Below are 16549 nucleotides of genomic sequence, written 5' to 3'. Positions count from 1 at the left end.
CTCTTCTCTCCATCTTTCACATGGGGTTCAGAACAGAGATAAAATTTCAGATTGGTCAACAAGTAACTAAATATTGCCAGCATGAGGCTAATGTTTGACTAGGTTTTGTTGAGCACAGAAGTGATTTTTAGGAGTAGAACACCGTCTGTGTTTTCTCTCTGTGTTGTGTACACATCTTACAGTTCTTTAACCTGTCATGCTTCTCTTCATCTTCCTAACTGCCTATTCTAGCAAGTGCTATGCATCTTTTTCCAAAAAGATGTTTGTTCACTTTCTGGCATATAAAGGATGAAGTGAATTTTTAGCGTGTGCCACCATCCAGAAAGGTTTATAGCTGCTTCTCTTCCTGAACTTGTTAAAAATTAATCTAGCGTTGAGATTAAAGACAAGATTGTTTTTGCTTGAAAGTGAAGTTACCTTTAATATTGGCAGGAGACGTTCAGGGTTCTGTAACTTATGTTGTTATACCTTTTACCACACAAATACTAGGAGAGTCAACAGCTACTGATAAAACGGTTGTGACTCGTCTCTGTGGAGGGCAGTGGCAAGAATAGTAGGTATGATAAGGATTTTTCCATGTCTTGTAACGTGAACTATTAGAACAGTTGCCAAGTGCTAGCAGCACTAACCAGAACTGAAATACTGGTTTCCCAAAAGTTGGAAAATAACTTTCTCCTGAGTTAAAATAGAGAATGAGAACCATGCACAATTTTACAAGCAGCATCATGCAGCAGCACAAATAAATTGATATTTTGTCATCTCTTTCTATTAATAGTAGAGAGAAATTTGACTTACCAAGGTTTAGCAATTTCCCGTATGTGGAATTTCCCACCAACGCTTACTGGGACCTGGGGATTCGTTCTAGTGGGTTTTGCGGACATTGCCTTTGTGTACCTTATTCTCTGTGTTATTTGGATTTGCATAATAGTTGTACTGGCTGTAGAGTATAGCACTCTAGCTCAAGCCTTTTTTCCCTTTTCTGGGTTTATGTTCTGACACAGGTGGCATTATAAGTTAATTAAAGGTGATTGAGCGGCTTCTCAATTACTCCATCCTGTTTTCTGCAGGCTGATATTTACCCGGAAAGGTATTCTGCGAGTAGAGGGTTTCTTGAACCCACAACAGAGTGACCCTGATGCCATGAGCCTATGGATTCCTTCCTCCTCCCCTGCAGAGGGGATCGATCTGGAAACTTCCAAATATATCCTGGCCAATGTTGGGGACCAGTTCTGCCAACTTGTTATGTCAGAGAAGGAGGCAATGATGATGGTGGAGCCACATCGTAAGCTAGGCTTTTGATGTGTTTTTTGTCCATTTTCTCTGTGTAATGTGTGTACAGTGCAGTGAACAGAGTTGACAGTGTAATATAATTTCTTGTTAAAATGCTTTTCCTTTTCTTCCAAAGAGAAGGCTGTATTCACTTCTTTGGGGTGTGTGTAATTGTGGGACCAGCATTTGGGATTTTTCTTTTGGATTGGTGCAACATAACTACCAAGGAAGCTAATGGTAACTTTCCCAGATATCATTAAATTATTTTTCAATAAATAAATGCTGGAATCGGCTGACCCACACTCTTAAGGAAATAGAAATAAATCCAGAACACTTATCACACTGACCAGCTATGCTTTAATGAGCAGCTTTTCTTACATACTCCTATCTTGTTATGCTCCAGGGACATCACATAAACCCTCAGGGTTTTCTAGGGAGGGAGCAGCACCTGCATTCAGCTTGCAAGGACTCAGCTGAGCAACTAGTTGACAGTATGGCCACTATAAGGGGAGTGGGTTTAGAAAAAATTTTCTAAAGGTATCCAGTTCAGCCTATCACATGGATCGCTCTGACTATCTGTTTGTTCCCTTTAGCTTCTGGAATGTTCAAGGGCAGCCATTTGGAGACAACTTCCGCTTCCTCAGCGAATGTGCTGGTTTAGAATCCAAAGAGTTGACAGGCATCCGATTAGTAAAACTAAATACGCATTCTTTATAGTTTTACAAGTTCACATTACTTGTTCAGAAAACTAGCAGAAGTTTTATAATTTTGCTGTAAGTTCCATATGTACTTCTTGAAATTCAGTTACTACAGAGCTCTGTAAGATGCTCCATTTCCTTGTAGTGTGTGCGTTTTGGGACTTGACCTTACCTGCTCTTAGAAATGGGGATTGTAATAGTGTCACAAGACTAGCAACTCAAAGGATGTGTCTCTGGATGTAAAAAGTATGTGTTTCTATACTCTGCCCTCAAGTCATGTTTCTGTGAATTGTTTCTTTATCAATGTTACTGTGATATTCTCCAATTAGGTGGCAGAAATGCAAAATGTCAAAGCAATAATTCCTAATGTTCCTTCTCTTTATAGAGAAAGTGGCATGGAAGCGAGCAGTACGTGGCGTGAGGGAAATGTGTGATGTATGTGAGACAACGCTCTTCAATATTCATTGGGTTTGTCGCAAGTGTGGTTTTGGGGTCTGTCTGGACTGTTACCGGCTCAGGAAGAATCGTCCACGTAGTGGTGAGTACAGTGGGGGGAAAAAAAAATCCAGTAACCTTTGAACTGGCTGGCTTTCGGTGGGGATAGTTTCTGGGAAGTTGCTGAAGGTTTTGTGGGAGAGTTAGTTTGAGCTTGGGAGGCTGGAGGTTCGGAATTTTGGCACTACTGTCTTAGATGCTGCTGTTTCACAAAGCAAGTGATGCAAAGGCAGCCACTCGCTGCATCCCACAGGTAGACCATTGCCGAGCAGTTTCCCAAGCGAAAGATGGCCAGCCTCCTTAAACTCCCTCCTCTCTGTTTTTATTGCTGAGTGTGACATTGTATGGCATGGAGCATCCCTTTGCTTAGTTTGGGTCATCTGCCTAGTGGTGTTCTGTCCCAGCCTCTTGTGCCCCCCCAGTCTATTCACTGGCGGGGGTGGGCAGAGTGAGAAACAGAGAAGACCTGGACCCTGTGCAAACACTGCTCAGCGATGGCTAAAACATCAGTGTGTTATCAGCCTTGTTTTGGTCACAAGTCTAAAACACAGCACCGCACCAGCTGCTATGAATAAAATTAACTCCATCCCAGCCAGACCCAGTACAATAATGAAGCCTATGAAATTACTGCCAGAATACACCAGAAGAGAGCATAACTATCTTTTAAGATGTGCTTAAACAGGGTACAGTGGAAATAGTTAAAACTAAGTAGAATAGGGTTTCTTGTAGCTGGCACTGTACATGTTTGTAAAAAGCATTTGGGACTAAATATATCACTGACAGAATGTGGTATAAAGATGTCCATGATTCAAGGGCAGTAGTCTCTTAACCTCTTTTATTCTCACATCAAGGAAATAAATATGATAACCTTACCCATGCCAGCTTAAAATGAAGAGATGTCCTGGGCACGTGAGAAGTTTTTACTCACTGGTGTCCAGAGGAGGGTCAGCATTGAAAAGATTGATATTTTACAATGTCAAATAGTTGTGGGAGGAGGTGTGTGTGTGTATATATTGCTTATCAATTATGTCTTCCTGAAAAAAGTGTTGTAATTATGGGTTATTAATCAGTCTGAAATTTTGGAATGGTCCAAAATGCAGAACAAGGGCCTCAATTACTTGCCTCAAGAGGCCTCTGAACTTTGTGCTGTAGAAACAACCTATGCAGATATGAGGTCTACAGGACCCTGAAATGAAGTTTTAGATGATCCTTCTCAATATTCTACCCCACTCACCACTGTCGCTGATTGGCTCGGCCTTGGCCAGCGGTGGGTCCGTCTTGGAGCCAGCTGGCACTGGCTCTATCGGACATAGGGGAAGCTTCTAGCAGCCTCTCACAGAAGCCACCCCTGTAGACCCCCACTACCAAAACCTTGCCCAGGAAACCCAATACAGGCAAAGAAGTTGCTGTAGACCCTGTTCTAATGGTCTGTATTTATAGTTTCTTTCTGAGATCACCCCGTTAATCTGCACTGTAAAGAATTGACAGAAACAATATCGATGCAGAAACATTCTGTATTGTAAAGTTTTAGTGACTTTTGTACAGAATTTTACTTTTTTTTTGTGTCTTCATTCTAGAGACAGAGGAGATTGGTGATGAGGAAGTCTTCTCATGGCTGAAGTGTGCAAAGGGACAGTCTCACGAACCAGAGAATCTTATGCCGACACAGATCATTCCTGGTACAGGTAATGCTTGAAACCTGAAAGGAAAAATTCCAAATTTTTTCTCAATTCTGAGCAAGCAAGTGGGAAAAATACTAATCTATAGGATTTGCCAGGCTTTACAGCCTCTCAGTGACATCGCAAAGCTGATGTTAGCACAATGCTCCACACTATTCAGAGACAAGTGTCTTGTTATAGCATGTGATCTTGAAGATACTTAGCAGTAATACTAAAAAACCTGCCACCGCTCTGAATATATGTTATAGTTAAGGCCTTGTTTTTAGATTTCTTTACATGTGATATTACAGATTTTAACTTTATTTCCAGCTCTTTACAATATTGGAGACATGGTTCATGCAGCACGAGGCAAATGGGGTATTAAAGCCAATTGTCCATGTATTAACCGGCAGAACAAATCGGTATTGAGACCAGCTGTCACTAATGGAATATCACAGGTATGTAATTTGAGGCTGAAATTACCTTGTTTGACATTAATTTTTAAAATCAATTAAAACGTTAGATCCTTTAATCTATTGTGAAACACAAACTTTATTTCTCCATATGTATTCTGAGTGTTTTAGCTTAGCAAAAATCTTCTGGGACATTTTTTGGGGATGTGTGCTGCAACTGTTACTTACCAAGTGGATATTTGGGCTAATACTCTTATGTAGAAGTTGGGTAGGAAGTCATTCATATTGATGCTCTATCTTAAACTATTATGAGCAGCTTGCAACATGTGCATTTATTTTGTTACGGTTCCTGAGTGTTATGCTGAATCTAGAGCAGTTCTGTTACTGTTCACACAAGAAGTCCTCCTGTAAAAAAGAAATTGAAAAGCCTGGGCTTGTATTAAAAGATGACGTGGTAAGAATTCATACCACGGTGCAAGGTCTAATGTACACAGAGAAGAAGCTCCTGTACTCTGTTGCTACATAAGCATAAAGGAGCTCTGCTGCGCACTTAGAGCAAACGAACAAACAAAAACAACAAACAAAACCTGATGCATTGGATAACTAAAATATCTCCAAGTTGAGCTCTTCCCTTCATTCAACATTTAGCAGTTGTTTATATTTTTGTTTTAGCTTCCAACTGTAAATCCTAGTGCATCAGTCTCTGGAAACGAGAGCACCTTTTCGGCTGGAGCAGGGACAGCAGGAGTGGGGCAACTAGAAATGGACACTGTTCCAAAATCTGAAGCAACTGATAGTAGGATAGAAGAATCTGCAAAAACAGAGACATTACCAACCAATAACGCTGGTGAAATAAAGACTAACAGACCACTTTGTCCAGAAACAGCTCCATCGTCAGCCTTACACTGGCTTGCAGATTTAGCAACGCAAAAAGCAAAAGAAGAAACAAAAGGTGAGCAGAAGACATGCCCTCTGGGGCTGGAATTAAAAGATAAATGATAACTTACTGCTTGATTGCTATTCTTTGTGAGAGTGCCTAGCCCTAAACAGAAAAGAACACGGTCATTTTTCTTTCTTTGCCTCTTAGAACCAGTGTTCTTTTACAGGCTTAGGAATAAACAAAGCTGGAAATACGATGATACAGCTGAAGATAAAAATACTGTCTTGTCACTCCCAGTTTATTTTAGTGCCAGTTCTTGTATTTATTTTCTAAGTAATAAGCAGCTGGTATCCTGATGTAAATACTAGTTAATTTCAGATGCAGCTTTGTCACTTTATACCTGCTGCAGTAAATAAAGCTGTTTTGTGTGAAGAGTGCATTTCCAAAGAATTGAGAGAGTCGAATCTACTTGGAGGGTCAGATGAAAGCTTGGAAATTCTTTAATACTCAATAGTTTGAGTGTGATTCTCAATATGAAATAACTGTTTACAGAATATACCTCCCAGTTGTCAGAGGTAGCATGACTGACACAGGATTTATTCCTGTCCATATGTCTAGCAGGAACTACTTTATATGTCAGTGTTAAATGTTCATGACTCTTTCACTAGTTTTGCAGGGCTTAGCCACTGTAATATTTTGACTACAGTTAACATTTGAAATATTTCATATTGCAACATTAATTCAGAAAGTCAATGAAATGTTTTTTAATTGAGTGTATTACAAAGCTGTGATTTCTTATGTATTAAACACTTTCAGATCAGATCTACTGTACACTTCAAAACCTTAACTAACAGCCTACTAAGGTAGAATCTATCTGAAGTACATGATGTCTTCAGTTCTCTTTGAGGTGCATCATTCACTGTTGCAGTGATAATTTACCACAAGATTCTGTCAATATCCTATTTAATGCAAGAGCAAATAACTCCAGAGAACTTTGTGCTCATTTGAACTTTGCCTTTTTTTTTCCTCAATGTTGATATTTATCTTACAGAATCAGGATCATTGAGGTCAGTGCTTAATAAAGAATCCCATTCGCCCTTTGGATTGGATTCCTTCAACTCCAGTACAAAGGTTTCCCCACTAACCCCAAAGCTGTTTAATAGCCTCTTGTTGGGCCCAGTGACATCTAGCAACAAAGCTGAAGGCTCCAGCCTCAGAGATCTGCTACACACAGGGCCAGGAAAGCTTCCTCAGGTCCCACTAGACACAGGAATCCCCTTTCCTCCGGTCTTTTCTGCAGCTTCTACGGTAAATAATTTTGTATTCCTTCAATGATATCTGTTCTAGGGAAGAATTTCATGATGATCTAACAGTTTTCATCTAAATGTTTCTATAGTATCTTATTCTTAAATGTTGAAACAAATGCAATATCTCACCAAAACTCATCACCCCGCAACGTTGTAGAGAATTCTGATGCTAATTGTTAGTTTGTGGTTTGGTTTACTACTACTGTGGAGAAGCTATTCCTTGCAAGAGAACCAAGAAAGTGAGTTAAATATAGCCTTTAAATTGTTTAATTGATAAGCAGCATCCTTATAAAAGCTCACTTTAAATTCCACATCTTTAAAAATATTGCAAGAGCAGACCACAGAAAAAAGACAAAAACATATGAGCAAACCAGTTCCTAAAAAAAAACTTATGTATACTTGAAAGGCATTTAACATAGAGTATGAAATTAAGAATTTAACAAGTAGTTGCTATTTCTGGATGCTTATTCTGGAGTAAGGATACTTTGTTTTTCTTTAATCCACTTTGGAGGAAATAACCTTAAAAAAAAAACCTGAACAAATTAATGATATTTGAAATGGTTGAAAGCATTTAGTTTAAGAGAAGGATAGATTCTGTGGAATTTATCAAGGCTTAGCTCTTCTGGTAGAATACTTAGGCAGATAGAATGAGGAAGATGATGAAATGGCTTGTCACATAGCAGAATTTTTTTTCCTCCATGTCAGGCTGGAAGGATGGAACTTTAATAATAGTTGATGTTGTTTGTTTTTGGTAGAGGGAACTATATGGCTCTACAGGAAAATATGTCGCTGCTACAGGAAAGTGAATCCAATAATACTTACCCGCTCCTTGCCCCCTTGCATCACTGAGTACAGGCAAAGAAATTGTGATCACTTGTTTCAAAGGGAGTTATTCCTTCAGGGCTTGAGAGGACCTGTCTCAACTTGTATCCCTGTGCCTGCAACTCTATGGATTCTCTCATCACATTGAATCAGATCTATTGTGTAATGTATTTTTTCACTTTCTTGATTTCTGGTCTTCACAGAGTAATTTAGATTTGAAAGAACTTGTGGGGAACTCTCATCCAACCCCCCACTTGAATGCCTGGATGCTTAATGTAGAATGTATATGAACAAAACATACCTGAGAAACAACAGTTGTGTTGGTCAAATTGAGAGGAATAATAGATTGCTGCTCATGGAGAGAATCATCTTGGTGTTTCTGGAGCATTGACATTCTGTTGTGAAGAAGTTAGCACTGACTGTAATAGTTAAATTTCATATTATGTTTCATGGCCTCTAGAGAATTAGCGTAAAGGTACATTTTTAAGACCATCATATGTGGATGATGTTATGATCTAGTTGTACCTGCATAGGACAGGCTGTAGAAAACTAATATAATCCCAAGCAGCAGTAGAGGCTCAGGTCTGACCAGCAGGGGTGTATCACGCACAGAATCACACAGACTGGTTGGGGTTGGAAGGGACCTCTGGAGATCACCTAGTCTGCCCCCCCCTGCTAAAGCAGGTTCACCCAGAGCAGGTTGCGCAGGGTCATGTCCAGGCAGGTTTTGAATATCTTCAGAGAAGGAGACTCCACAACCTCCCTGGGCAGCCTGTGCCAGTGCTCTGGCACCCTCAAAGAAGTTTTTCCTCACATTCAGATGGAACTTCCTGTGTTTCAGTTTGTGCCCGTTGCCCCTTGTCCTGTCGCTGGGCACCACTGAGAAGAGTCTGGCCCTATCCTCTTGACGTCTGCCCTTAAGGTGTCTGTAGGTATTGATAAGATCCCCTCACAGTCTTCTCTTCTCCAGGCTGAACAGCCCCAGCTCCCTCAGCCTCTCCTCATATGAGAGATGCTCCACTCCTCTGATCATCTTTGTACCCCTCCGCTGGACTCTCTCCAGTAGTTCCTTGTCTTTGTTGAACTGGGGGGCCCAGAACTGCACACAGTTACTCCAGGTGTGGCCTCACTAGGGCAGTGTAGAGGGGGAGGAAAACCTCCCTCGACCTGCTGGCCACACTCTTCCTCATGCACCCCAGGATACCATTGGCCTTCTTGGCCACAAGGACACAGCGTTGCCTCATGGGGAACTTGTCCGCCAGGACTCCCAGGTCCTTCTCCGCAGAGCTGCTTTCCAGCAGGTCAACCCCCAACCTGTACTGGTGCATGGGGTTATTCCTCCGTAGGTGCAGGACCCTACACTTGCCTTCATGAGGCCCCTCTCCTCCCAGCTCTCCAGCCTGGCCAGGTCTCTCTGAATGGCAGCACGGCCTTCTGGGGTATCGGCCAGTCCTCCCAGCTTTGTGTCATCAGCAAACTTGCTGAGGGTACATTCTGTCCCTTCATCCAGGTCACTGATGAAGAAGTTAAACAGGACTGGACCCAGTACAGACCCCTGGGGATCACCGCTAGCTACAGGCCTCCAGCTAGACTCAGCACCACTGACCACAACCCTCTGAGCTCTGCCATTCATCCAGTTCTCAATCCACCTCACTGTCCACTCATTTAACCCACGCTTCCCGAGCTTACCTATGAGGATGTTATGGGAGACAGTGTCAAAAGCCTTGCTGAAGTCAAGACAGCCAACGTCCACTGGTCTCCCCTCATCTACCCAGCCAGTGATGCCATCATAGAAGGCCATCAGATTGGTCAAGCATGATTTCCCCTTGGTGAATCCATGTTGAATATTCCTGATAACCTTCTTTTCCTCCACATGCTTAGAGATCATATCCAGGATGAGCTGTTCCATCGCCTTTCTTCATCCTGGAGAAGAGAATGCTTTGGGGATCTGATCAATCTTATATCTAAAAGGTAGTTGTAGACAATATGGAGCTGCTTCTCCTTTCACAAGGATGCCTGGTAACAGGGCAAGAGGCAATGGACACAAGTTGCTTCAGGGGAAATTCTATCTTGGATATAAGAAAAAATTCTTACTTTACATTCAAGCAGTGGAATAGGCTGCCCAGATAAGTGATATAATCTCCTTCCCTGAGAAGTTAAGATTTGGCTTGACCCAGCCCAGGGTAACTTAACCTGATTTCAAAAAGTTATACCAAATGATCTCTAGGTCTTCCTTCTGAGCTAGACTCTTCTATAATTCCGTGCATATTTTTTACTGAATTAATATCTTTGATTATGAATAGTGTTTTGGTTTAGATTGATAGCTTAGCATACGGTAAATTTTCTGTCTATTGAACTTTAGTTTTAAAGAAGATGGCAAAATTGTTCCCGTAATAGGTTTTTGCTGTTACTGTTCACTCAGCTTCCAGTCCCTGTTTGGTTTGGGGTTTTTTTTGGTGGGGGGGTGGTTGTTTTTTTGGCTAGAATGAGAAGCTCTTTGCTACCAGAAATCTTATCACACTCCTGCCCCCTCCCATAGATACCTTGTGAATAATGATCCAGTTAGTGTTTATCTTCTATTGAATATATGAAATATATTTCATGTCTTCAGTATCTTGCTATAGGCAAGGCCTATAGGCAGGCTTTTTTTAAAAAAAGTTAAGAACACAATTTAAGATTGTGTCGTTAATCTCTTCCGAATTCTAAACATCCCTTAAGGAGCTTTGAACGTCCCTTGAGGAGCATGGACGCCACAGCCAGAAAGGCTGTCTGCTGATGGTTCTGTTAACATTATACATACAAGAAGCGCTTTCTCCTCTCTGTCTGTCAGTGTTCACTTAATGTTCCTGTATTCATCAGCTTACCTATGCCAGGGCTGAATTCACTTTCTTAGTAATGGAATGAGGAAAATGGGGAAATAGACTTGAGATATTAATGAAGTTAAGAAAAATATCAACCCTTTTTACCGTTAAAGTAGCAGAGTTTAGATCACTTAAGTTTTCTGTTCAATGATTGGTTGCTGTAATATTTTTCTAGATAGCCTGTAGCAGGTTATTTTAAGTGTTACTGTTCTAAAACAGGGGCATAGCTGTTTCTATTCTTACTGGATACATGCCTGTCTTTGAGCTGATTTCTTTACTGTTGCATATTTCTCTGATAGCAAGATGTCTGTGACTAAAATCTGAATGAGAGCAGATATACATTAATATGTATGCTGTTGCAAGACTAAACTTAATTCTGGATTTATGTCTTCTAGGGGGCCAAAGGTAAAGCCAGCCTGCCTAACTTCTTAGACCATATCATTGCTTCTGTGGTGGAAAATAAGAAGACGTCGGATGCTGCAAAACGAGCTAGTAGTTTAGCGGAGACACAGAGAGAGGTGAAGGAAATGGTAATGGGCTTAAATGTGCTGGATCCACACACTTCCCACTCTTGGCTGTGTGATGGTAGACTCCTTTGCCTTCATGATCCTAGCAACAAAAACAACTGGAAGATCTTCAGGGAGTGCTGGAAACAAGGCCAGGTGGGTGATGACAAATAGCCAACCCTTACTGCTTATAAGTATCTTGAAATTTTAACCTATACCTTGGTTACTGACAAGTCCATTCAAACTTTGGCCAATTGCTCCCGAGTGGTTATGATGAATGAAGATTTCAGCTATAGCATTACAAACAGGGGACACACGGGCCCTATCCACCCCATGCTGTACTGACTCAAGCCCATGTGCCCCTGCGCATTGAGCTTTTCTCAGCTTACCAGTATGAGGGTGTTTGCTGTGACAGCCTTTTTAGTTGTGGTGTGGTTTGTGCTGAACCTGCTCTACTACAGCCCAGTAGGGAATCCACTATGATTTCCTGCATACATCCCAGCATCTACCACATATTTGATGCTTTATAGCCTCAAGGAAAGGTCCATTCCTTCCAGCTGCAGCATGTACAAGAATAAAAGTGCTGCATGCAGTAATTTCTGCTGAAATTTTTGAGTGTACTTGATGCAGAGTCTCATCCTGAGCCTACAGCCTGTGTGAACCCAAGTATTGTTTTGAACTCAGCATCTCATGTATCAAGCAGTCTCCTGTTTTTTTTGAGGGGGTCATCAACCAGTTAGACCTTCAGTCAAGAGACTTGACCTTAGACCTGCTGCAACCATAGCCACTTTTTCAGATCTCAATCCATAGTGCTACAGCTTAGACTTCTTCAGAGTCTCAAAGACTGGCCTGGTCAGACAAGCTGAATCTTAAAAAATGGGTGAGTAGCTGCTGGAAGTGCACCCATAGCTCTAACAGAATATGGTGTCTGTCAGTGTTCAAACCGTGTTCTTGGCACGTGGTTCTGCAGCTACCTCTGACACTGACACCTTCACTGACTGCTCGGAATTGAGACCATTGGTGCTAGACAGTTACGTCCCTCATCTTGTTTTCTGGAGAAGTCCTTGTTGTCAGCTGTTCTGTTGTTGTGCTAATGCTCTTGGCACTCACATTGCATACTTACTTGTGGTTGCTCACAAGACGTGCGGACTGCTGAGCTGTGGTGGAGGAACAGATCAGGCTGCATGTTCCTCTTTTGGCATTCGGGGTCCCTTCCTGACAGAAGTAGAGTACTTTTCAGTTAAGTTTAGCATGTCCCATGGGACTGCACATTCTCTGGGTCCCTGGGTACAAGCATAACTAGCACGTAGCCATGAAAGCTGTGGAGAGGATTGTGGCACTACCAACCACAGAGTTACCAGTTCCTGTTTCTGATTCCCTTAGCCAGCTTCTAATAGGTGGAAGAGGCTACTGTGCAGCACGCTCTCGCTTGTCTGACTAGAAACTTAGCTTACTGCTGGTATTGCCAGCTTTCCCCCTAATTGCAGTTATCTTATTGTCCTGATTTTTTGGAGTGCAGAGGGGTCTCTTCTTTTTTTTTGAACCTGTTGCATCTTTCTGATTTATGAAGGATTTCACATCATTCTTTTGCAGTGCTGTGGTGTCAGTCATCTGCCTGACTTGGTAAAGAGCTCTTTAGTTTCTGGTCAGTATAGTCTGGTAAGTTTCTCAACCCTCTCTGTCAGCAGATAATATTGTCTTTCTGAGGAGGATCCTAAATACTTTGTGAGCTACTTACAAAAGATGTGCTTGTCAGTTTCTCTGCAAATGAGACTGGTTAATCACCAGGTGCAAGATGCTGCACTTGGCCGTGGGGTTCTTGACTGTTAATGAATCCTGAGAGACTCCTTATGGAGTCTAGAGATGTGATTACTGATCTTCTGTTAGAGGTTTAGCTCGCACAAGTTGGTGCACACTCTGAGGCTCTGGCCACAACTGTCATGCTCATGTACTATTTGTGACCCTTGATTTTAGGCTTCATCGCAAGATGTACTATTGATGCTTTTGGATTACTGTCATTCAGAGGACCTCCTGTATAGCAACAGACTAGGCGAGTCCCTTGCTCATTCAAGGATTCTACAGTGGTGTTGCACTCACTTGAGTTTCCTGCTGAAATGTGAACCCCACTCATTCCTGCACAAGACAGAGCAGGTGACCCAGGCAGGCGTTGCTGTCTTGAGAAGGCTATTCTGAACAGATTTTCTTCAAGCACAGATTCTCTCAACAAACTCTGCTCTGTCACAGTTCTTCCTTAGCTGACATCCTCCTGTACATCCCAGCTGCACCTTTAAGTTGAAGTCAAAGAACATTAATTCCACCACCATCCCTCAAATCATCTTCCCCTTCCCATTTTGTGGACTGGAAAAGGTTATTTGGAAAAAACCTCTTAGCTCCCCTCCCCAGCACAATAAATGCACACTGGACACTAGATCTGAACCATATGAAGATCTTAGCCATGGTAGCATCTCACATTGTTAAAAGAGAAAATTCTTTTCCCTTTAACAAATCGATAACGAATGACACTGTCAGTGTCATGCAGAAAGAGCAACATTTTTCCACTCCTTTGTCTTAGAAATTATCAGAAATAAGTTAAACTGTCTTATCCCAGAATTCATTGGGAGATTATTTCTTTCTGAAGCTGTCCTTCAAGAGCATTTTGCTCTCCTGAACATGGTGGTTGCTGATCCGGGGATACTGTCAGGATTCTCATCCTACAGCAACCTGTTCTTTTCTGAGTTTTCATGATGGGGTTTCTCTTTTTTGAGATACTGAAGATTTGGGGTGGTTTTGGAGGTTTTTATTTGTTTTCTCCCTGTAGTCTGAGAGTAGATCTGGCAGGAAGTGTCTACCAACCAAATGCGCTATCCTTCTATCTTGCAACCCTAGCTGTGTTCTTCACTAGAGAGAGCAGTTTCTTTCTTCCATGAGAAATTCTCTGCTTAATAGCTGGAAGGGTTCTACTAGATTAAGTAGATTTTGTTTGTTTGTTTGGTTTTGGTTTGGTTTTTTTTTTTTAATTCTTATGGTCAAGTGAATACAGCAGGGATCAAAATTTGTCATTATTTTCCTGGACTGAAGAATACTAGTTTATCCATCAGCTTAAAGTCTACCTGGCAGCAGTTTCCTCCTGTCCTGTGAAAGGTACTGTCATTTTACGCCTCATCCATGACCTCTAGGTTTTTTGTAGAATATGATTAAAACCTTTCCATTGCCTTAATATTACAATTCCTGCTGGAATCAGGGAATGTATTTACATTTGGGATCGCTGTATCTGCTCTGTCATCTTAGGGAGGTTTGCTGCTTGTCAGGCCCTCAATTTTGGGACATAGTGGAAAGACTGCCAAAGCTTGTCTGTCCTTCAGACATTTACCATCTGCTCCTCTCCCATATTGGCACAAACAATAGTACGGCAGAAACCTGGAGAGTATCAAGAGTGTTTATATGGCTCTGGGAGTAGTGGTCAAGGCCGTGGAGCCCAGGTGGTTTTCTTAATCCTGCCAGTGAGGGGTAGAGGGGTGGACCAATTCTGCATGTCAACCATTGTTTGCACAGCTGGTTTTGACAACAGAGTTTTGGATTTTATGATCATGGGAACCTCTCTGAGGATTGAGGAGTGCTTGGAAGAGATGGGATCCATCTAAGTGGGGCAAAAGCATCTTTGCCAACAGGCTGGCCAACCTGATCAGGAGAGCTGTAAGCCAGGAACAACAAGGGAGGGAGAGTATGACCAATGATTAAGAAAGGAATTAGTTGATTGGGTTGGCAAGCAAGCAATGTGGGGTGATGTGAACAGGAGAAATCTCATACTCAAGAAAACAGGGATGAAAGATGTCCACCTCAAGCATATGCACATGAGTAAGGAACTGTGTACATCACAGCATTGTGAGGAAAGCTCCCATACCATTTCTGGGAAATCAGCATGACAAGATGCCTTTCTGAAGTGCCTGTACGCTAATGCATACAGCACAAGGAACAAACAGGAGGAATTAATGTGCAGTTGCACGACCACAATCTCATTGGTATGATGGAGGAGTGGTGGGATAGCTCATGCAACTATAGTATGGCAAGGGATAGGTACAAGCTGTTCAGGAAGGACAGTTCAGGAATGACAGGCCAGGAGGGTGAGGAGGGAGCATTGCTGTTTATGTGAGGAAGCAGCTGGAATGCATGAAACTGTGTAGGAACGGATAATGAGCCATTTGAGAGCTTATGGGCCAGGATTAGTGAGCAGACTAACGTGGACAACGTTGTGGTGAGTATCTGCTACAGACCACCTGATGAAAGAAGAACTGATAAGGCCTTCTTCAGACAACTGGAGGAAGCCCTGTGTTCACATTTCCTGGGCCTTGTGGGGCCACCCTGATACCTGCTGGAGGAACAACACAACAGGTCATAAGCACTCCTGCAGTTTTCTGGAGTGCATTGATGACAACGTCCTGACACAGCTGATCAAGAAGCCAGTTAGGGAAGAGCTCTCTGCTGGACCTCATGTTTACACACAAGGAAGAACTGGTGGTTGATGTGAAGGTAAGGAGCAGCTTTGGCTGCAGTGACTGTCATATGGTGGGGTTTGGCTCAAGATCCTGAGAGGAGAGAGCAAAGAAAAAAGCAAGATCACAAGCCTGGGCTTCAGGAGAGCAGACTTTCACCTTTTCAGATATCTGCTTGGAAGAATCCCCTGGGATATGGTCCTGAAGAGAAGAGGGGCTCAGGAATGCTGGTTAAGTCGTGCTTAACCTGCCTCGTATCCTTCTGTGATGAGACGGCTGGCTTGGTAGATGAGGGGAGAGCGCTGGATGTTTTGTATCTTAACTTGAGTAAGGCTTTTGACACTGTCATAATGTCATCAGACAAACTGATGAAGTATGGACTAGATAAGTAGACAGTGTGGTGGATTTAAAACTGACTGAAATGCCATGCTTAGAGGGTTGTGATTGCTAGCACAAAGTCCAGCTGGAGGCCAGTCAGTATTGGGTTGAGAACTATTTAACATCCTCATTAATGACCTAGATGGGACAGAGTTCATAAACCCTCAGCAAATTTACAGATGATACAAAACTAGGAGGAATGGCTGATACACCAGATGGTTGTGCAGCTATTCAGAGGGACCTGGACAGGCTGGAGAATTGGACCAAGAGGAATCTCATGATGTTCAGCAAGGGGAAATGTAAAGTCCTATACCTCAGGAGGAATACGAGCCTGCAGCAGTACATGCTGGGGGGTGGATGGCTGGAAAGTAGCTTTGCCTGGAGGGACTTGGGGTCCTGGTGGACAAGGAGGTGACTGTGAGCCAAGAATGCATCCTCGTGACAAAAGAAGGGCAGCAGTATCCTGGGCTGCATTAGGAAGAGCGTTGTCAGCAGGTCAAGGGAAGTGATCCTTCCCCTCTACTTGGCACTGGTAGAGGCCACACTTGGAGTGCCGTGTCCAGTTCTGGGCTCCGCAATACAAGAAAGACATGGATTTATGGAGCAAGTCCAGCAAAGGGCCACAAAGATGATAAAGGGACTGCAGCATCTTTCATATGAAGAGAGGCTGAGACAGCTGGGACTGTTCAGCCTAGAGAAGAGAAGGCTGGGGGGAGTGTGGGGAGGAAATCTTTACCAATGTGTATGAGTACCTGATGAGAGGGAATGAGGA

At 42.5% G+C, this 16549-nt stretch overlaps 1 protein-coding gene across 3 annotated transcripts in view; it reads left to right on the top strand.

The window, feature by feature from the left end:
• Positions 1-16549, top strand: part of KDM3B (lysine demethylase 3B) — a 61914-nt gene that overhangs the window by 30878 nt on the left and 14487 nt on the right. For all 3 annotated transcript variants that reach the window (XR_011048864.1, XM_068409214.1, XM_068409213.1), the window contains 7 exons: positions 1068-1282; positions 2353-2505; positions 4040-4147; positions 4451-4578; positions 5206-5485; positions 6465-6721; positions 10799-11065. Coding sequence is in view for 2 of the 3 variants with exons in the window: in XM_068409214.1 (XP_068265315.1) it covers positions 1068-1282; positions 2353-2505; positions 4040-4147; positions 4451-4578; positions 5206-5485; positions 6465-6721; positions 10799-11065 (1408 nt within the window). In the remaining variant the exon portion in view is untranslated. The remainder of the gene's footprint in view (positions 1-1067; positions 1283-2352; positions 2506-4039; positions 4148-4450; positions 4579-5205; positions 5486-6464; positions 6722-10798; positions 11066-16549) is intronic.

Source organism: Nyctibius grandis, chromosome 10, assembly GCF_013368605.1.
Source record: "Nyctibius grandis isolate bNycGra1 chromosome 10, bNycGra1.pri, whole genome shotgun sequence".
Lineage (NCBI taxonomy): Eukaryota > Metazoa > Chordata > Aves > Nyctibiiformes > Nyctibiidae > Nyctibius > Nyctibius grandis.
Note: the sequence above shows the minus strand (reverse complement) of the source record. Positions and strands in the feature narration are given on the sequence as shown.